Source organism: Phycomyces blakesleeanus, assembly GCF_001638985.1.
Source record: "Phycomyces blakesleeanus NRRL 1555(-) unplaced genomic scaffold PHYBLscaffold_8, whole genome shotgun sequence".
In the NCBI taxonomy this organism is placed as follows: domain Eukaryota; kingdom Fungi; phylum Mucoromycota; class Mucoromycetes; order Mucorales; family Phycomycetaceae; genus Phycomyces; species Phycomyces blakesleeanus.
The window spans coordinates 1,471,112-1,492,657 of NW_017265141.1; the positions used below are offsets into that span (position 1 = coordinate 1,471,112).

General features: G+C 34.3%; 7 protein-coding genes across 7 annotated transcripts; 3 read left to right on the forward strand and 4 right to left on the reverse strand.

The window, feature by feature from the left end:
- Positions 1-2,217: 2,217 nt before the first annotated feature.
- Positions 2,218-2,817, forward strand: PHYBLDRAFT_111665 (hypothetical protein; the record flags this gene model as incomplete). The annotated part of the gene is made up of 3 exons (XM_018428226.1): positions 2,218-2,326; positions 2,402-2,517; positions 2,596-2,817. 3 exons carry the CDS (start codon positions 2,218-2,220, stop codon positions 2,815-2,817), a joined length of 447 nt encoding a protein of 148 aa, XP_018293135.1.
- A 1,019-nt stretch (positions 2,818-3,836) lies between these two features.
- On the reverse strand, positions 3,837-5,755 carry PHYBLDRAFT_111683 (hypothetical protein; the record flags this gene model as incomplete). Its single annotated transcript, XM_018428228.1, has 9 exons — positions 3,837-3,914; positions 4,004-4,169; positions 4,239-4,263; positions 4,346-4,413; positions 4,513-4,864; positions 4,990-5,157; positions 5,223-5,367; positions 5,455-5,542; positions 5,604-5,755. Coding segments are annotated over 9 exons (1,242 nt in total), but the record flags the coding sequence as incomplete, so codon positions are not given.
- Positions 5,756-6,843: 1,088 nt separating this feature from the next.
- On the forward strand, positions 6,844-6,999 carry PHYBLDRAFT_104342 (GATA-type zinc finger transcription factor; the record flags this gene model as incomplete). Its single annotated transcript, XM_018427840.1, has 1 exon — positions 6,844-6,999. A coding segment is annotated over one exon (156 nt), but the record flags the coding sequence as incomplete, so codon positions are not given.
- A 3,390-nt stretch (positions 7,000-10,389) lies between these two features.
- On the reverse strand, positions 10,390-11,317 carry PHYBLDRAFT_67861 (hypothetical protein; the record flags this gene model as incomplete). Its single annotated transcript, XM_018441859.1, has 4 exons — positions 10,390-10,576; positions 10,776-10,836; positions 10,986-11,106; positions 11,144-11,317. 4 exons carry the CDS (start codon positions 11,315-11,317, stop codon positions 10,390-10,392), a joined length of 543 nt encoding a protein of 180 aa, XP_018293138.1.
- A 3,830-nt stretch (positions 11,318-15,147) lies between these two features.
- On the reverse strand, positions 15,148-16,560 carry PHYBLDRAFT_133085 (hypothetical protein). Its single transcript, XM_018429546.1, has 6 exons — positions 16,379-16,560; positions 16,256-16,312; positions 16,088-16,201; positions 15,833-16,020; positions 15,627-15,753; positions 15,148-15,560 (listed from the first exon to the last, which is right to left on the reverse strand). The coding sequence occupies exons 1-6, from the start codon at positions 16,520-16,522 to the stop codon at positions 15,237-15,239; spliced, it is 954 nt and encodes a 317-aa protein (XP_018293139.1). The 5' UTR covers positions 16,523-16,560; the 3' UTR covers positions 15,148-15,236.
- A 402-nt stretch (positions 16,561-16,962) lies between these two features.
- Positions 16,963-18,408, forward strand: PHYBLDRAFT_133090 (hypothetical protein). Its single transcript, XM_018429547.1, has 9 exons — positions 16,963-17,056; positions 17,136-17,192; positions 17,253-17,301; positions 17,357-17,421; positions 17,492-17,575; positions 17,635-17,738; positions 17,798-17,924; positions 17,994-18,104; positions 18,185-18,408. The coding sequence occupies exons 2-9, from the start codon at positions 17,151-17,153 to the stop codon at positions 18,365-18,367; spliced, it is 765 nt and encodes a 254-aa protein (XP_018293140.1). The 5' UTR covers positions 16,963-17,056; positions 17,136-17,150; the 3' UTR covers positions 18,368-18,408.
- A 1,004-nt stretch (positions 18,409-19,412) lies between these two features.
- Positions 19,413-20,422, reverse strand: PHYBLDRAFT_167422 (hypothetical protein; the record flags this gene model as incomplete). Its single annotated transcript, XM_018435638.1, has 2 exons — positions 19,413-19,474; positions 20,110-20,422. 2 exons carry the CDS (start codon positions 20,420-20,422, stop codon positions 19,413-19,415), a joined length of 375 nt encoding a protein of 124 aa, XP_018293141.1.
- Between the last annotated feature and the right edge of the window lie 1,124 nt (positions 20,423-21,546).

The following is a 21,546-nucleotide window of genomic DNA, read 5'->3' on the forward strand; positions in this document are numbered from 1 at the left end:
GATGAGGCGAAATCTGAACCAGTGTCCGATCCTTGGTCAGATGTAGCCACGGCTGCCGCAGGCGAAGCTGGAGCAGGTGGACGTTCACCCAACACAAGAGCAACTAGATCATCAATGGCTTTTCTGTTCTTTCCAGCAGTCGAGTTCTTAAGCAAAGACCACAATGTGATCTGGATGAGATTCCTTGGACATTAATGTATTTGTCGTTAATGTTACCGAAGTGGTTTGTGTGTGGTTTGACTGAGTCTCCAGAATCGCTCTGCGTTCTTCTCTGGCCCGACGGAGCTCAGCCAACTTTTGACGCTTCTTTTCTAATTCTTCCTTTCTGCGGTCCATCCTTGAACTTTTCCCAAAGGACAGGCACAAGCTTTGCCCCTTCTGTACGGCTATTTTTGTAGGCCGACAACTCACTTTCACGATGTGCTACGTCACTATCCCTTTAACAACGCACCAACGCACTAACAATGGTTTTGTTGTAAAGCAGTGTTTGTGGAACAGCAAGCTTAGGATTGGGCACATTTTTTTTATAAACATATATATATATATATGCAACTATCTGATAATCTTTATCTCTTGGTCGAAGCTAAACTCTTGCAGCTGGGCATATTATGTGAGAGTTTATTGTATATGTATATATAGTGTTGCATACCAAAATCCTCAAATAAAAGATAGACTTTATTTATTTATTGATAAGAAAATAAGAAGCTTATGAATTCATGTGCGATCTATAAAAATTCTGAATTTCACCTTTTTTATATAGCACAATAGCCTTTTTGTAGAGATTGTACTGCAAGTGGTTTTGAGGCCTTATTCATTAGTATTTCTCTCTCTTTATGTTAAATATGGTTTTTTTTCTTGATCACTTACAGTACTGTTTTTGTAATAAACCAATTCAAAAATTACTTGCGTTCCCTACGAAAATAAAATCAGTTACCAATAATCGAAAGTAATAAGTACTTCTTTACTTGTTTATTTATTTTTTTTAAAAAAAGAAACTTGAGTATTATTGCTCAAATCAGATATACAGTAAATTCATGCCTCTTCTTTAAAACTCTATATATACATATATATTTTTTAACAAAAGATTTGTATTAGTTGAAGCACAATATTTGTTGAATGAAAATATGTGTGCCATGTAAAGTAGCTAATCGGCCACTCACCAGCTAAAGAATTCTAATACATGAAGATATTATTATGGTTTAATAATAATGATAAAACAAATCGCATAAAATAATACTATCAACTAAATATGCCAATATACTAAATACTACACATTTTACTCTATATGTATATAGTTCTTCCACCTTGAAGATTCCTATCAATAACAAAAATACAACATATAGTTAGGAGCGAGTACAAGAAAAAAGGTGGGAGTGCTGAGCACATAAAAATAGGCCAGTTCTATAAAGAATATTATACTCCAAAGTTATAGTTCTACTTGAGAATATAGCAAACAAAAAAAAAAGGTTCTCAGCTAATTATATCATTTTCCTTGCTACTTTGGATAAGAGTGTACTAGCAGGTAGGATGTATAAGGATCTGGTCAACAAAACAGGGCACGAAACGCCAATAAAATGATAGCGAAAAGGTTTCTCCTTAACAGTGCTTACAGTAATTGAAATCAAATACCCCGTATATGAAAATCAGAAATATTCTGTCCTTGCAAGAGAACAGTGAAACAATTCACGGACTTTCAACATTTTTTTTTTTTCTAGAATTGTAAGACTTCTAAATATGGAGTATAATTTTTGCGATCGATAACGTTTTTTTTTTTGTAGCCTTAAAATCGTAGTCCGTGAGCAACTTTCAGAAATGAGAAAATTAACTTCTATTTTCGGATTAACTTACTCTAAAGAAAGTAAAAAAAAAAAAAGCCTATTTAACGTCCGACTTTAATCTTTACATTTTTTTAAGGAAAAGCTAAAATAAAAAAATACAATCCAATTGACAGCTGACAAACTCTACTTTATATACTCTCCGCTTAAACGTCTTAAAGAAATAAAATAAAATTAAAGTTCCTATTAAAATCTTTAGAAAACTGACCACTTGGAAACTCAAGAATTTTGTAGATTTTGTTGCCTTTTTGGTCGGTGTTTAGAATAATATAATACTCTTTCTATACAATCCAGACAAGAAAAAAAAAGAATAAAAAAAACGCCAAAAATACGCGTCGCGTCAATTATTTGTCTCTTTTAATCCTATTTTTACTTTTTACCAATGTCACTTGTCAATATCCTCAACATTCAGGTTCTCGACAACCCTTCTTACTTTACAAATCCATTCCAGTTTGAAATTACTTTTGAATGCAATGCTGAACTTAAAGAAGGTAATTATTTCTTAGCTTTTTTTTTAATTTTATTTTTAAGACGATGATGAATCAGATTTGCTCACCTTTGCTCAGATCTTGAATGGAAGATGGTTTATGTTGGCAGTGCGGACGACAAGACCCACGACCAAGTTCTTGATTGTATAATGGTCGGTCCCATTCCTGTAGGAATCAACAAGTTTATCTTTGCTGTAAGTAGAACAACTGAGTTTTGCGTGATTAGAAGAATAAGTGCTGCGGTTGGTCCTAATTACAATCGAATCATTTAGGCCGATGCACCCAAAATCGAGCTGCTGCCTAAGAACAACCTTTTGGAAGTAACAGTCGTTCTCCTGAGCTGTGCTTACAATGACCAAGAATTCGTTCGTATTGGATATTATGTGAACAATGAATATATGGACGAAGAAATGCGTCTTGAACCTCCCGAGGAAGTCATTGTTGAGAAGTTGCAGAGAAATATTTTGGCAGACAAGCCAAAGGTTACCAGGTAAAAATAATAATAATATGTATTATCTGGGGATTGACTGTTAGATCAACTTTGTACCAATAACTGGGATTTCTAATGATGTATCTATATTTGCCGTTATCTTTTATGTAGATATACTATCAATTGGTAAATATGGACTGCTGAAACGATATGAGAAATATAATATAATATAGTATTATATGCTTAAAGTGTTTGGTGGCTAACATTGTGTATGTGTGTGTGTGTGTGTAATTTTTTTTTATAAAGGACTGGTCATGGCGATCCTATTCAGCAAATGGTTCAGGATGACACAAGGATCGAACAGGACGACCAGATGATGGACTAATAGATGATAATAAAGTGTTCTCGAGCACTTTTTTCTTTATATTTTAGATCATCACAAAAACAACGCAGATTGTTTTGTGAAATGATATTTAAAGTCATTCAATCAAATTCCCTTACTTATTGTACACTAGGCAACAACATCGACAACAACAGCAACAACAACAACAGCAACAGCAACAAAATGAATTATATATTTTGCCTGTATGTCTCCCTATTCTTTATTTTATCTCTTATTAATTTATCACTGTATATTCATTGCATATACATGTATACAAACATAAACATGTATATATTTCAAACAACATCAAAAAGAAAGAAAGTGTGACGATGATAATTATCTTTATACACATCCTGAAAGCAATTGTGTAATGTGTGTAATTTATGTATCAAAAGCACAAGCCAACTATCAAATAATAGTAAAAATAAAATAGAAAAACAGCAACAAAGATAATTAATGAAAGATACTACCTAATTATTTTATTCTACATTACAGTTAATACAATCTATAATAGAAAAATAAATATAAGATAAAACGTGAGAGATTAAAATAACGTTAAATTTGCGGTGTGCACAGTTCAGGGTTTTCAATAATTAAAGTGTTATCTTTTGTGTCTTTTGATATCTTGACAATTTTCGTGCGCACTAAGATATGCCTCATTTATGCATAATAGCTAATTTAGTTTTAGAGCCATTTTCAGTTTACATATCTTGAAGAGTAAGATTGCTTATCCACTTTGAAATCAAGTCGAATCCATTTTCTGGCTGGTCGAAAATAGCCTACAAAAGATATATGTACAAGTTAATTCTACCCACTTAATCTTCCAAACTCTTTATTTAGTAATAAAAAATAAATAAAATAAGATTACCATGTGACCCGCATTTAGAATTCTTATGAAAGTTAATTTATCAAAAGAGCGAACGTAACCAGCTATCTTTCTGGTATCGCTGTTCCGCCATACTTCATCCTTTGCCTGTTGGTATTCGTCTTTTCCTGGCCATTCCAGCCCTAGAGAAAGGGCCTTGTTTCCATACCTATCATAATATCCTTCCGGGTGAATCTTGTATCAATCGCATTCAGATACCCAGAATCGTGCAACCTACCAGTTACACTGCCAATCCATGTCACCTAGTATAATATAACTCCAAACAGATTAGGGCACACATATACACATATACACATATATTTATATTTATCTTTCCCCACACACCTGCGAACATTAACACTCGCACGCCTCTTGTCAAGGATTGCGAGATATAATGAGAAAAGTCATATACCCTAATAGCCATAACAACAACAACAACAACAACAACAACAACTGATAATCAGATTTACTATCATGTAGTGGCGTATAGGCTATCGATTTTTGGGGCTTACATGTCAGCTGATAGGACGAAACGTGTTTCCATGGCTGGATTGCAGTGCGAAAATTGGCCAACCTGCGGATCAACGCCAAGTTCTTGTCTTACATAGTCTTTGTCGGCCCACACTTCCAAACGGTACATCTCTTGGTAGCAATAGTCTGTAGTCTGTCCACATACTCTTCGGATATCAAAAGGATTAAGCCCTGTATTTTCAAAAGGGTCCAGTTGGGTATGTTTGCAATAAAGCCCGGCCGGATAGCATGTGGCTCGGGATGGATACTTATAACAGAGATCGGCCAAATATTGACACCGAGCCTTTGTATCTCGCATGGACTTGCATACTTGCTCATCAAAGATGGGTTGATCTAGATTGTGATTATGATTATGATTATGATTGTGAATATATGCAAATAGGATTAGATTATCTCTCTCTCTCTCTCTCTCTCTCTCTCTTATTATTTTTAATATTTTGGATCATACTTGCAATCACTATCATTAGAGCATCCATAATCTTCATAAAATCCAATTTGGGTACTAAAACCTGTCCAACCATTGCCAATCAAGATAGACACCAATTCAATTGGCAAAAGGTCATTCTCGTGGGCATGTTCATTGTTAGTAGATATAACATCAGCTAATGTTGGAATATAATGACCTCCTAAGCAGAAGGTTTAATGAAAAGATAAAGAGGTAAAGAGACTATAAGGCAGGGAGGTCAATTACCGTAAGACTCGCCTGCAATATGAAATTGCGTTTTATACTTTGGGAACATGCGAAAGAAGACTTGCAGAAAAGCATAGACATCTTGGGCAGCCCTGTTTGAACTTGTCACTCTAGATTTACCGTAACTGTATCCTGTGCCTACAGGCTATTTGAAAAGCACATGTTTAAATGTACTCACGTATTTACATTTCTATAAAAAAATGTGAAAATCATTGTGTAAATTGATATTTACCTGATCAAGAAAAATCAGATTAGCCAGCTTATTCCAGCTGTGTGGGTTAATATGGGTCCCATTTGCATCGCCATTGATAAGACAAGGCCTGATAATGCATATAGGTTTGTAATAAGAACATGAACCCTTATTTCATGATGAAATCCTACCCTATTTCTACCCACGCCCCTGCCATTGAAGAGCAGCCAGGCCCACCATTGAGCCACAATAAGGTAGGGTCTGATGCAGGCGACCCCTGGGATTCGAAAAACAGAAAGAAGAAGTGGTCGTCTGTATCAAGCACATCGACATAGCCAGAAAACTAAGACGTATTTATATATATTTGTCCGTAGATTTTTTTTTTAAAAAAAAATAATAGTAATCTTTGGTGTAGAATTATGAGAATACCTGCACTTCACTGCCACAAAGTGCTTGTTGGGTTACTCGGATAGAATATCCTTTAAGATGGGTATTGTTCAATATCTGGCTCTTATTGTTTTCACTCAAGGTTAGTTTAAGGAGAGTTGAGGTCAGATTAGGGCCGACTACTCCGAGTTGGTATAGTGCAATGCCAAGAAACAGGATGCAGGATGCAGTTGAGATGAGTATAGTTGTCCAATGATGCATCTCAATGTAATTTTTGCTTGTTTGTTTTCTTGTTTGAGTGTTGCAATAATACTAGTCAATAGTTAGCAATAAATTGGTCTTGTGTGAGAAATGAATATAGAAGACAAGCCACTTTAAAGATAAGATACATTTTCTCCTTTTATGAACAGTTGAGATAAGCAGCTGGAAAATTATCCAAAAAGTAAAAAAAAGTAAAAAATAAAAAATTGCTCAAAAACCTATCTCTCATACGGAAATCAGGATCATGGCTTATAAATTTGAAAGGCTATAAAAGTCGTATCTTATCACACGGGAAAAAAAAAGAAAAAAAAAAGTTTTATCGATGTTTGAACATTAAAGGCACATTTACCCAAATACAAATCTATTATCAATTAAAATAATAATAAAAAAATTAAAAATTAAAAATTGTATAGAAAAAAAATCTATAAAAGAAAACCAACCAAACCCTTATCATCCTTTACTTGCTCTCTCTCTCTCTCTTACTTACTTACTTTTTATCACCCACAAATGTCTCTCAATCACACACTTGACCCTCGTCGAGACTCTCGATCAAATGAAGACACTTCATTGCCGACCACACCCACAGATAATGTATACCCAGCTATCGATATTAAATCCTCAGAAGCTTTGCCAGCCAATGCAAAGAAAAACGTCCATTGCTGCGCAATTTCAACAGCTCACGACATTTCGCTACCTGAACAATCTGAATCCTCCGAATCAAAGAAAAGCTGCAGAGATTGCCAGACGCGTTTCTTATTAGCAAACCGGTGCTCAACAAGCACCATACAGTGCCATAACTGTGGTACCAACACCACCCCACTCTGGAGACGAAACGAAGAAGGCCAGACTATATGCAACGCATGCGGTCTTTACTACAAACTACACAGCGTTCAACGACCAATTGCAATGAAAAAGACTACAATCAAAAGACGCAAACGGTTTATGTTTAGCAACGTACAAAAAAAAGAAAAGGGAAATAATGGGTCCAATCGTCAGCGAAACCAAGGAAAGTCTTCTAGAAGTAATGGAGCTACTTCTTCTACTTCTACTTCTACAGCTACTACAACTGTACCTACAACTACACCATCTACACTATCCACACCAGTTGCCACCAATAAAGAAGTACCTGCCGATAACAGCACAAACAGCTGTTCCCATTGCTCCACAGATCAGAACAAATCACGGAGAAAGTCTTCCGGTGCAAACACACAGCTATCTAACTCTCACAATAAACGTCAGAAGAGGTCCTTATCAGATCCCAGAGATTTCGAAAGTAATCATTTTATTCCAGCATATTCCCCAAGAATACATCACGTAGACGAAATACCATGGAATACACAGAAAGCAAACAGTTATCTACCCAATCTTCGATCTTTGATTGCCGGAGAAGAAGAAATGATTCATCCCCATGGAATTCCCTTTACTTCCAGTAGCAGCAAAAATATTAATAATGATGATAATGACCATAGAAACAACATTAATACTACTAGTAATAGTAATAATAGTAGTAATAATAATAGCAACAACAATAATATCAATGCTTCCGGACTCCCAACATCAGCTATCGCAAACACTCTCATGAGTATGCTACTCGAACCCGCGAGATTTCAACAAGTCATGCAGGCACGACGAAATGATCTTCAAAAGGAGGTTGACAGTATCAACGCACTATTATCTCAGTCTTCCAAAGTATTAGAGAGCTTAGATGTTGTCCTATCAAATTCATCATCTCCAACCAGCAAAAATACCACAAATTCAACAAATCAAAACACTCGTCGCAATAGCACAGCCGAATCTTTACCTTCCTTATCTCTGTTTCACTCGAAAACCCAATCACTCCAAACACAAAATACATCCGCAATTATCAACACATTTCTGGAAGGACAGATAGGCGAAGTATCTGGTAATACCCTAGCCTCTATCCTTGCCCTTGGTGCTGCCTTGTCTGAACGACAAAACTCAAATAATAATACCCTGTCGCTTTTTCCAAGTTTACACTCCAGAAACACATCTCGTCAACCTGCCACTAATAATACTACTAGTCCAGCTTCTGTAAACAACGGCAGTACCGGCAGTAATAGCAATAAATCACCTGCATTTACATCATCTCTTCAAAAACCACTCACCCCCACCTCCTCACCCTCGACTTCTCCTTATCGTCTTTTCCAACTTGCCCCAATTGGACCCTCAACCCAGCATTACAGATCTTCTTTCTAAGCATATTTATATTTTATATATTTATTTACATTCATTACTTGAATATATTAAAGTAATAAAACCAAAAGTTAATGTTTTACATGTATAAATCGTTCTTCTTTATTTATTTACTTCTTGTAAACAAGCAAATAATCTTTAAACATGTGTACTCTATTCAACATTTATCAAGCCAAGGTCTGGCCTGAATGTATCTTATTTAATGTGCATGTATATACATATATAGATTTCTTATTGTTCAGCGTATATTTATATTTGTTTTTGTTTTTGTTTTATTATTATCAATACTATTTTGTAATCAATATGATTGCCAAGGTTCTGGCTGTCCACAATGTAAATACTAATAAAGAAATAACAAGATAACAAGATAAGAAAAAGATAAGCCCACCTGTGTCTATCGCTCATTTTCTATCCCAAAATTTGAAACCATCTTTATTAGGCTCAATATATAGTACACATATAAATACACACACCAGAAAGAGAGATGGAAATAGATAATCACTTTTTGTCTGGAATATCTTACTGTGTGCAATGGTACATATCAGGAGATCAAGCTTTCAACAATTGATAAGCCAAAACCTCTTTATTATCACAATTTCTGTTATCGCAACGTCAAACCCGAACGAGCGCCACAAGCGTGGGAAAACCAAAAAATGTGGGAATCCAAAATCGGAATTGATTAATTTATCAGTGTGGAGTATATGTCAATTTGCGTTATCCCTTCCAATATCAAATTGATATTATTCTACCAAGATATCTGATTTCTGAGATCCTTTTTCATTTTTACACACAAATGCCTACCATTTATATTAATCTAATAAATAACCAATAACCGAATCACAGCATTTTACCTTTTGGTACAAACGCTTTTATTATTGTCTACCACAGAATGCCTATAATTTCCTATGCGTATCTACCATATAATTCTCTCTCTTTTTCTCCTTGTTGGTTAATAAATGACACCTATCCTGTCTCTGATATGCTTTATCTACTACAACCACTTGCATACCTGTAAAAGAATCCAAACTGTAGTTAATTTTGCAGAAGCTTGTTTTTCTTCTTTTAATTAGCTTTGTGTTTTATAATCACTCAAGAACAGGAATAAAAAAAAAGATGTATTTCCTGGAACAAATATATAATAGTAAAACCATTCAATCATTGAGGATTCATTACCTTCTTTGTATTTAGATTTTTCAAAATATTGGAATTGAGACACATGAATTATTGGTTAAAGTTTTTTTTTTTTTTAAAAAAAAAAACCCCCATATCGGACCGGTCGGTACAAATTTAGCCGAGGAGAGCATGATCCTAATAAAGTAGATACTTGGTATTAGTTGTATCACATAGGTTGAAGAAGATAAGAATGATAGTTATTGGACCACATGAATTAAAGTAAATTTTTCCATCATCATGATTTTTTTTAGTAGTATCTATGGTGATATAGACCCAATGCTACTTTATATGCCATTTTCGCTCTCGTTGTTCCGAGCCAAACTGCACACATGTTTCTTTTGACTTCTATACTCACCTTATAGTTGATATATTTATAGCTCTAAATGTCTTTTATGATACTCTATTATCTTCCCAGTGGAGGCTCTTTTTGTTTATGACCTTTTTTTTTCCAGCTACAACCTACAACATATATCACAGAACTTTTACATAGCTTTCTTTATATATATTCCTATTTTTCTTTCATTAAAATATCTGCAGCTTTTTAGATTTTCCTGGTTAGCAGTTATGTAATAATTTCAATCAAACTGAACAATATTCTACTACCAAATATTCTGTTGTTTGATGTATTTAGATTATCATTGTATCAAGAGAGGTATTCCAATGCTAGGCTAACCCAACCAACATTTGTCATGCTTTATATGCTCTCAAAATTTTATCTTCAGCCTCAGATATTGGCTCCTGCAAAGATTTTTAGATAGCGTTCTTACAGAAAGTTAAACAACTATACTGGGAAACAGTCCTTGGCAATGTGTCTTTTGTTTGTACTAAGTTTTTTTTCTGGATCTGTTCATCAATTCCTGTATTCTTTATTTCTTCCAATTATTAGACATAATATACTTGGCCAGTCTAATGGTCACAATGTTATCTACAGGTGTGTCGATTTCATAGTTCTACGACCAGAAAAAAATCGAGGAGCTTGGGAAGTGGCTGTTCCGGGGTATTTTCCAAGAACGTCATGACAGCTCTGAGATTACTGAGCGACCAATTTGTATATTGATCATTAATATTTGGTGTGGACAGACTGAAAAGTGTTAAAAAAAGTTCAAACGACTTTGAATGACTAGTTATCCTTCCATTACCAATTGGATTGAGAAAAAAATATGGTTTTGGTGGAAGTCATGGGTCTCAGTGTCCAATTCCTAAGAAAAATCCCCCCGCAAGAAAATATTTTTACCTGATGGAAGAGAAAGTATAATGAGCACTTGAATTTTACACTGTCAACGTCGACTGTATCTTAAATTGATGAAAGGCGGCAGGTATGTTCTTACATTGCTTTGATCGCCATAAACTTTCTTAAGTCTCCCGACAGAAATTGAAGACGTGAGTGTACTAGTCTACATTGTGAGGAATATTGATTAAAACTCGAGGAACTTACCATTAGGGGATAGCCGCTTTTAATAACTTGATTGGTTTTACTGATTGATTTAGTTAAGCTTGGGGTACGAACGGAAGGTGTAAAAGCATCTTCATAAATAAACCATAAACAAGAACTAGTAAACGCCCAACATCCTCAGAAACACAGATTCTCTCTGTGTAAACCTCAATGTCTACACGAAGTGAGTCGAGTGCTTCCTTAATTGAAGAGCCTGTTTGGGCAACCTTCAGGATATCATGTTTCATTAATTATCATACGTACTGCGATGTCAAATGCTTTTTTTTCATGTATGGCCTGTATGCGCGAACCAAAGTTCAGTTGGTGAGGTCTCTTTTGTAAAAAGATGCTGGCATACTGAAACACCGATATTTTGAAAGCAGAAAACTGTCGTAAAAAAAGACATCTTTTATGGTTAGAGGATTTCAAGGTGTACATTATTTGGTTACGCCATCTTTGGACAGAAAACATATCCACAGTGAGATGCGACGGTTTTTCTTATTGCCTTTTGCTTTTCTGTAAAGGCATGATCTTGCAGTCTGGAAAAACAGTGGCTTAAAGGTATATAATTCAACATTGAAATAGCAGGTCAATACATTAATATGTGTTGATACTTTGTGCTGTAATTTATATATATATATAATTACTTTCTGGCTTATATCTGACTAGAGAGCCTAAACAAAACTATGCATACTGTCTATTGCTTCCCGTTCGTCGTGGAAGATATCTTGTCAAGGTTTTCTTTTGTAGACAATTTTATTAGTCCCTACACAGTCACGTATCGTAATGATGGGCGATACTGAGGATGTCTTAAAGACCTCGAATCTTATGAAAGAAAAGGGTAGAGTAAAGGGAAGAAAGTAAGAGCAGAAAAAATTAGAGAAATTGAAGAAACAAAAGAACAATTACCTTGGGCTGTCAAAGTTCATTCTATCTCTCTTTTGTCTTGTTTTTTTGTTTTGCAGTCAATATCACGTGTGGCCCGTGCGGTCTGTGTAACTGGAAATGTCTAGGGATTTGCAGGAGTATCTTCGGATTATGTAGCGGTACTTGATTTTGTGTTAAAAGCATTTCAATGATGGCTTCCGATTCGCTGTTTATATCGAATTTAACCCGTTGCTGATAAAAGTCGATTTAGACTGATATTATATCAGACTAATGATCGATGTGCACCAGTAACATGTGCAAAAAGAATTTTGGTATATAGCTTAGTATCTACAGTACAACGCAGGGCCATTTTTTTCTGAACATTTTGTCAGTAGTGTTCTTTAAATTGAACTTTTATCCACAGTTAACCAATCGTTGCGACAATCCTATTTGTCCATACAATTACATTTGATCTCTGCTTGGGACTACTATTTCTTGAGCTGGTAACTACTGTATTTTCAATATGCAATGCGAGCCTATACTACTTGCTATAATAGGAAATACGAGCCCTACTTTCTTACTACGAAAACCACCTTTGATAATAGAGATCATATTGTCATCTTGGTACAAAATTAAAAGATTTCTTTTGTCAAACCGCTATCATTTATCTGTTTATAATTTCTGTTTTTGAATAATAGCTGTTATACTTTTTATGACTGCAATTTTAATGCGCAAGGTTACTATAAACCATATATTTACTAACTAGGGGTTATTAGAGGTGTTATCTAATGGAAAAAGTGTGACTGCTAAAAAATAAAGATTGAACAAACCCAGTAAAAAACAAAGCACTCCGGCAGCAGTTGTGGAAACTTATCAATTGATGAGAATATCATACTGTGTCAAATATAAGAAAAATAAATCCTCATAAATTTCAATTTTTTTTTTTTAAATAAATTCGACCTTTAAAGATCGAATAAATTAATTACATATACAATAGACACTCCTGGCTGCAATATACCTTAATTTGAGAGTGAGATAATAAGCTTGATTTTGAGGAAATAATTAATGGAAAATGTTAGTGGAAAATTAGGAAATTCGTAATTTTCCACATACATTTTCCACTAAATCGCGTCAACCGAGAAAAACGTATAACAATCATTGGAAATTACATCGCCGTTTCAATTAAAAATGGATAAAATATTCAATTTTCCACTAGATAACACCTCTATTATGTCAATATATTTGGCTCAAATTTTGAAGATCCTAGCGACACTGTGCTAATAAACGAAATCCAAATAAAATAAAACGAGTGTTGGGATAACTATGTTTACTGATTTTTGTGGTATTGTTTCCATTCTTTTATCCTTGCAGTTGATTCCAAGTATGGTCTCATTTGACCATGTAAATTAAATGCACTTTATTAAAAAATGATAGTAAAATGGTCTAATTGAAACAGTTTCATATGACAGACTCTATCGATGGTGCTAATAAGTGACCTTAAATATTTAATCCAAGTCCTAGACTTTTTTCTTCATAGTTGTTTCGTACACTCCGATACCATAAATTATCAAAATATTATCGTGTATTTTGTTATCGCCTATTGTATCATATAGAAAAGCAAATTAAGACGTCAATTTTGAGTACAGTTTATCATTAAGACATCACACCCAAAGACTTTTGACCTGTTTATGGTAATTTTTTTGGCCAAATTTTGAGTTAAGGGTGCTTATTGGCTGTAATAAGGTTCAAGCTCAAAAATAAAAAAATACGTAGAAGTTTTGAGTTTCAGACAGTTACTCAAACGAAAATATCTATTTCAATTGGCTGATTACTTGTAAATAAATAAATAAAAATAAGAAAAGCAGAAGAAAAAAGGGTCTTAGACTATTTTGGGTAGATTTTGCGCAAAAATATTTTATATGCGACTGAGCAAAAGAGAATAAACCCTTTTGCGACAGAAAAAAATAAAAAAAAGAAGTTTTGTGACAGAGAAAAAGAAAAAAATATATTTTGCGACAGAGCAAATGCAAAAAAAGAAAAATGAGAGATTTTATTGGCTTAGGATATTCAGAATTGACCAAAGACTTTCGTACTTGCGAAGGCCAGCAGCCAAGGTATTCATGGTGATAAGACTTTTCTTGGAATAAGCTTTCTAGTTTCTTATTTTATGGTTTTTTTCCCTCTCATCTGTTTGTAATATCAATTTCTTAGTACTTTGCACCGTATCAGACCAATACCTACAAAAATATTTGTAAAGACCGTGATTATTCCCACTCATTGTAAAATTTGTTGTATTGTAGAAAAAAATACTAAGTTAATAAAAACTAAGAAAAAAACTTTGTCCCCAAAAAAAAATCCCAACCGACGTCAAGCACTTGACATTTTAACTGAAGGATTAGTATATTTCTTTTATTTCTTTTTTCTTTCTTTTCATTTTTAGTTCAAGTAAGTACTAATAAATATAATATGTATCTACTTTGTTATTAGAAGCCCTTTTACTTTGAAACAAGGTATTTTTCTGAACAGAGTACATTTATAGGTTTATAAAGCCTTTACTAATACTTTTGTTTTCTAGATTACGGTCATTTTGAGTAGCTCCATTGTGTTCTTTAGCGAAGGTAAATATCTTTATCTTAATAGCTTGAGTTTGTTTTTCTATTATTAACTTTGTGCCTCTTTTTGCTTTAGGTAAGTCATAGTGGAATCTATTCTTTATTGCTTTCAAGAGGTAAGATTTCAATGTTTGAACATGTCCCATTTTATTATTAATATTAATCTTTGTCTTCATTTCTATAGTTTTTGATATTCTCCATCTGTTGCTGTTTCTTTACTGCCTTCGTTCCCATCGTAGTAAACAGTCGTTACTACTACAATTTTTGGGCTATTACATAGTTTTTTCTTATATTGTTTACATTATTATTTAGTATTGCAAAGGTATTTTTGCTCTAATTTTTAGTTCTGCACTTTTTTGCGCTTTTTTGTTTCTCAATTTATTTCTCAAATAAAAATTTCAAACCTTTTCAGACCAGATTTTACGTAATACAGATTTTACAAATGAGGAACATTTTTTGGCCATTTCACAAAATGGGGGGAGGGGGTTGGGGGGTCCTCACGGCTGCTGTGTATTCTATATAAGGAAGGTTTGTTGGCCAACTTGACTACTGTTTATAGAATAGTGCGTTATTCCAAAAACAATCTTAAGGCTTACAAAAAAAATCTTTGGGTGTGATATAAAACCTATCAATAATTACGTCAAAGCAACCATCAAAAAATTACACAAAACTTAATTTTAAGTATTTCTTCCTAATTTCTAATTCCGCAAAAATTTAGAAAGTCTGAAACACGGACAGGCTATAAGCACCAAAAAAATATTAATACCCTCATAGTATATAGTCTTAAATATTGACAAAAATACATAATATAATATATTATATTTATATAATACTAAAATATCTGCTATGGATAAACAAAAACTCCAAAAATATATGTTTTAATCAGACAATGCATCGATAGCAGCAACCTTAATTGCGCCAGACATATGACCGTTGTTAGCATCCATTGATCCCGGAGGCAGGTAAACAATACGGGTGTGCGGTGCCTTTGAGAGAGAGGTCATGGTCTCTAGGTATCGAATTTGCATAGCGGAAGGCGTATCTAGAATATCAGCGGCCTCACGCATGAGTTTTGCGGAATCAACCTCAGCTTTCGCAGAAATGATCCTGGATTCACCAATACGTCTAGCCTGAGCAGCTGCAGAAAGAGACTCTTGAAGCTCTTTAGAGAACTGAAGATCCTTAATTAACATAGACTCGATCTGTAAACACATGAATGATAGATTTATTAGTTTTGTGAAATCATAGAATACTTTATTTTCATTTACTTTGACTCCCCACTGAGCTGCAATACGAGAAGTCAATATTTGAACTTCATGAGCAACAGACTCACGATTCTCGATACAATCTTGCATTATCTTGGCACCAAGAACATGCCGTAAAGTTGTTTGGGTTCTAGAGTGAACACAGAATATTATATATTATATAAAATTAGAAAAGTAATATAATTCAAATTATAGTTTATCGATCATACCTTTCCACGAGTGCTTTTCTCACATTACTCACACCAAACTCAGCTTGGTATGGATCCACAATATGAAAATAAACAACACTGTCGATCTTGATATTTACATTATCCTTGGTCATAATGACTTGCTCAGGTATTTCAAGAATTTGCATCTTTACATCAACATGATGCACATTTTCTGTCAAAGGGTTGATCTGATATATAAAAAGAAAGACAACCTGAGCCTAGAAGCATCTTTACGCTTTTTGATATCCTCTTTACCTTGACAAGACCGGGATCAACACATTTATAAAATTTACCGAAACGTGTGACCAATCCAACAGTACCTTGATCAACTGGCTTGTACGGGTTTATACAGCAGAAACAACATGGGATCTGTGGGAAAGCACTTTATTAAACAATGCATCTTATACTCTTCATAGGACTTACGGCTCCCAGAGTTCCAACGATGCTACCAAGACCATTCATCATAGTTCCATACCAGCCCTTGAATAGAATGTCAAATAAACATCATGTTTTATATGCTGGGATATGATACTACTATTATATTACATGTTTAATAGTGCTTATATCATAAGCCATTGCAAATCGTGGTTGTGTCCCAATATCTCTATGCTTTGGTGCTGGAAGGCTATGGTGCTCAAGGCTGCCTTCTTGAGATGTTAACAAAATATCATGATCTGTTTCCAAACGCATTTTTTCTTTTTCTTTTGCTATCTTGTAAAATAATAATCAGGAAATAAGAGAATAGGTTAAAGAGTAGTCCAGAAAGGCACAAGTAATGCACTTTATTCTGGGGCTTTGACCAGCGGATATTTCCGTGAGTCATATGAGGTTGCTCAGTTAGGAATACTTAACTTGCTCAGCAACCTTAATCGTGTGATATAAAACACGTGATCTAGCTTAGCGCAGTGTAACGGTTCACTGATTGATGAGGCTTTCCAGGGAAAATCCTATTTCTTCCAAAGATTTATTGTATTTGTTTGCTATCTATTTTCTCTCCCTCAACTAAATACAGACAATGGAATACTCTCAAACTCAAGGTAGAGCAGATAGACACATATTGACTAACAATGCAAATAATAAAATGGATGCCTTGTTAATCGGGATCTTGTTTATCTGCCAAACTATAAATCAGAATTTGAAGAAGAACTTCAACCTGGAATTGCAAGACATGGAATACAGCCCTCTTACTTTAAAGAGCTTCAGATCGATGACGCTATACCTCATGTAATGTTCTTTACTGCTATTATCCTGGGTGAAGCACTATGCGTTTGTGCTAATTATTTGAGTTTGACTTGATCTACAGGGAGTCTATGAAAGCATGATGAATACAATTGGAACAGCAATAGGGTTCTTTGGTGCAGTGAGTTTAAATATAATGGACATATATACAAAGTACTGACAGACTATTATCCACTCAAAGTTTCCATGTATTGTTTGCCTGCCAAATCCCTACCGACGTGTCGGTCAAGGTAGATATATTAATATATTCAATTAAGATATCATTTTAAGTATCTCTGTTCTCAGGCTCGGTTGGACTTGTAACTCGATTCGGAAAGTTCTATAAATGTGTGGATCCCGGGCTTGTAAAAGTAATATAAGCTATACGAATAATATATAGATCGGAATATCATTTTTGATGGATTTAATGCTTTATTCTAGGTTAACCCTGTCACAGAATCTATCAGAAAAGTTGATATTACTGTACAAATCACAGAGATACCAAAGCAAGAAGTCATTACAAGAGTAAGCTTATGATATATTTGTATCTATAGCTACTAAATGAAAACTATTGTATCTATTAGGATAATGTCAGCATTATTATTGAATCCGTGCTCTATTGGATAGTTATTGATCCATATGAGACTGTGTTCGGTGTAGCCAATGTCAAGATTGCCTTGATAGAAAGGTGCGTGATTTTATTATTCCTTAAACGCTATATTTATCTCATGCCAAATATTACAATAGAGCGTTGACAAGTCTTAGAGATGTGTGTGGAAGTCACTACCTCCAAGATCTTATTGAAAATCGTGACATGATTTCAAGAAAGCTTCAGGAAATCATTGATCCTATTGCCAATGCGTGGGGTGTAAAGGTATACCCGATCTCGAGTCTTTGGTGCTACAATCTCGATCTATATGTATAATATTGCCTTTTTTGATAGATTGAGGCAACATTGATAAAGGATATTACATTTTCTCCCCAACTTCAAGAAGCGCTGTCGTCTGCTGCTCAAGCAAAACGTCTCGGAGAGTCTCGTGTGATCGCTTCTAGGGTAATTCATTGAACACGCCATTCTCTGTTTTAAAAGAACTATATTAATACTGATCTTTATATGTAATGGGTATACAATAGGCCGAAGTAGAAGCAGCAAAGCTGATGAGAGATGCGGCTGATATGCTTAACACACGGCCTGCTATGCAAATGAGATACCTTGAGACTCTTACGTCCATGAGCCGTAATGGACAAGGACCCAAGACAATATTTATGCCGTTGCCTTCAAGCACAGGGGAAAACTCAAATTCTATTGGAATCTAATAAAAGGAAAAAAAAAACACTGCCATCAAAGCAGAGCTGTGTATATGATTTTCGTGTGCGATAATATTCATATTGATATGTATTATTTAGTCTTTATTTTTTCTTTATAAAAATACAGAATTAACTGCTTTTATACTTTATAATCTGTATAAACCAAATTTTTTTTTTGTTTTATTTCAATATAGTTATTTGAATAGTAAGATTTGACTGAAATATCAAATGTATATTATACTTTAAGATTGTGCTTCGAATATATACAGTCCTGTATATTATATATATATATATATATATCGTCTCTTTACCTTGACTCAATTATTGTCACAAGAGAAAAGGCATATATCTCCTTAATAAAATTTCAGAATATCAGTATGTACTACTTCTGATTTACAGGGTAATCTCGATATAAATATGTACCAATTTAGACGAATGTAATTTTTTGGATTGTACTTTTTTTTCAACCCTATAGCTTCGAAATCTAAAAACACGCGATGAACTTCATCCGCTATAGATTATCAGAGTTTATTTTAAGTTACGATGAGAATTCTGATGACATGGATCTTGAATTAACCATTCAGTATAGAGAGGTCCAAATACTTGCAGATATTGACATTAATTGTGTTCCTATTTTTCAGTTATCTGAAAGAAAGAAAGTGATAGAGAGCATCGTTGAGAGTTTTCAATAAGGTATCATTAATACATCTGCTAAATCCAAAAAAAATGATCAAGATCAAGTTGAACGTTTCATTCGGATAGTTTAAGAGGAAAGGCTAACGATACACAAGGCAGCAGAGCAATATTGTATACTCGTTAGTAGTGCTTATACCTATTAAAAAATTAACAAGAACAACAAGTCTGTACTTCCTTCACAGTATCCCTAATCATCTGATGCCAATCACTCGCATTCTCTTGGGGAATAGTCTTTATTTTCAACTATCGGTATAATCTCATTTCAATAAAACTCAACCTGGAATTCAAAATTCCGCCAACTATTGTATTGTAATGATCCAGATAATATGTCTGTATACTTTTCGCTTTCTACTTGTTGCTAAGTATCGCCTTGAAATATACGGCGTTTACTTCCTAGTAGTTTTTGGGTCTCTTTTATGTCTATTTTTACAAGAAAAATAAAAATATTGTCTCTTATATATTTGGACAAAAAGCGCACAGACCACTTTAGAGTAACCTACAATTCGCCTTTAGAAACTTGTACTCCACCTTTAGAGTTATTACTACACCGATCAAGACCAAACCCTCCATTATCTCTTTAATTCTTTACTCTTTATTTTACTTTACTTTACTTTACAAAGTCGCTTTCGTAAGTACTTTGAGTAAATAGTATTAGCTGTCCCTCCTGCCGTAGAATAGTTACACGATCCCACTAAAAAAAGAATATAGAGTTATATCACGTTTGCTCTGACGTGGGTATCTAAGACTGACAAAAAGCGCAGTCCTAAACTTTAATCGCAGATGAAAAATTTTCTGTTACAAATAGAACCCCTCCAACGCGCGTCGTTTGTTTTCTCCTTGAGCAACAACAGTCCCGGTTTCATAGTGAGGCGTCTCTTGCGACCGTTGCAGGGAGATTCTTCCATGCTACAAGCATCGGAAAGTGAAAGTTGTTACTCGCCAGCTCAGTTAATTCTGAGAAGTCGTGGGGCATGGTCTCTTTTCTTTTGGAAAGACTACTGTGTACATCGCATCGCCAATGTGGAATCATGATGCTGGGGGGAGGGAGGTCTAACCTGTGGTGAGATGTGCTGGCTCTTCACTGCTAACCTGACTGAACTCTTTAACGGCTGACGGTGAAGCTACTGGTAGTCGAATGAGCTGGACCTTATCACCTAGTGGTAAGTTCTCTGGCGAGTTCGCACCCACATTACTCGGTGACGAGATGTGGGGCTGGATGAACGGGTGCTTTCCGTTGGTTTGCCACCATTCCAGCACCTTCTTCGCTACCAAGTCAGGTTTACGTCCTGAAGGAGATTGAGCCGCGTAATGCGGGGACAAAGAACTTGGTGTCATGCTTTTTATTCTTTTACTCATGTAAAAGAACATTAAGTGAAATTAAATCAAATAAAATAGTTTCTTTATATACATCTTTAAATAAATAAATAAATAAAGTCTTTCTTAGCTATTGTCAACTTTAATAAAAAAACGCACTTTTAACCATTTTTTTTTTTACTTTATTGATGTCAATGTTGTAATTAGGAAGTCTCATTTATAGGAAGAAATTAATCTAATCGAATGAATCTGAAGATAAATAAAATAGTATTTGCATACTTTAACGTAGTATTGACAGCCGTCTTTAACTATAGATTCTGTTTTTGCTTATAAAGTGTATAATGATTAAAGTCAGGATAGTTTTTGAGAATACTGATGCCGTGAAATGTATGCCATTAAATTTGGTTAATGAGGATGGATATTGTGAATAGCATGCATTGGAATGAGAGAAAGAAGAAAAAGTGAAAGGTAAAAAAATAAATAAAGAGAAGTCAGAAATGAGATATAGAAAGGAATATAGACGTGTGTTTGAAAGTGAGACAGAAAAGGTGTAGTGTGGTAGAGTACACAAGTAACATCCTCATTGTATTTACAGACTGTACACAAAAAAGTTTAGTTAGGATGGATTTATGAAATAAACATTATTATATACAGACCTTTTTGTACTTTTAATATCGGTAAATGCTTGATACTCTGCATTCGCTACTGCGTAAACGTACGCGCAATTACATTTGCAGTACAAAATATGATTTGAATTCAAATAAGAAGAGTGAACAAGTATTGATAGATTACAAAATACATCCTTCAATATTCGGTATAAAAAATAACTTCCTAAAGATATATAGGCAGACTTTATGTTACAGTTTTTAAATAAAAACTGACAGACATTGGATGTATTGAGTAATCAAACCATAGATATCGTCAAAAGATACATTGTTATATTGAATTACATAGTGCAATCCTGATGCATGCTAGCTATTACAGTTAATTCATTGATATACACTCAAACTAGATAGGTGATAAGTAACCCACAAAATTCATGATTTTTTAAGCATCACCAAAACATTCTTTTCTCTATAAACTTACCCAAATCTCAAACAAAGATATAAATTTAATTCCCCATTTATTGACACCATAAAGCAAAAAATACAAGAGTTAGATACGTTCATGAGGAGCCG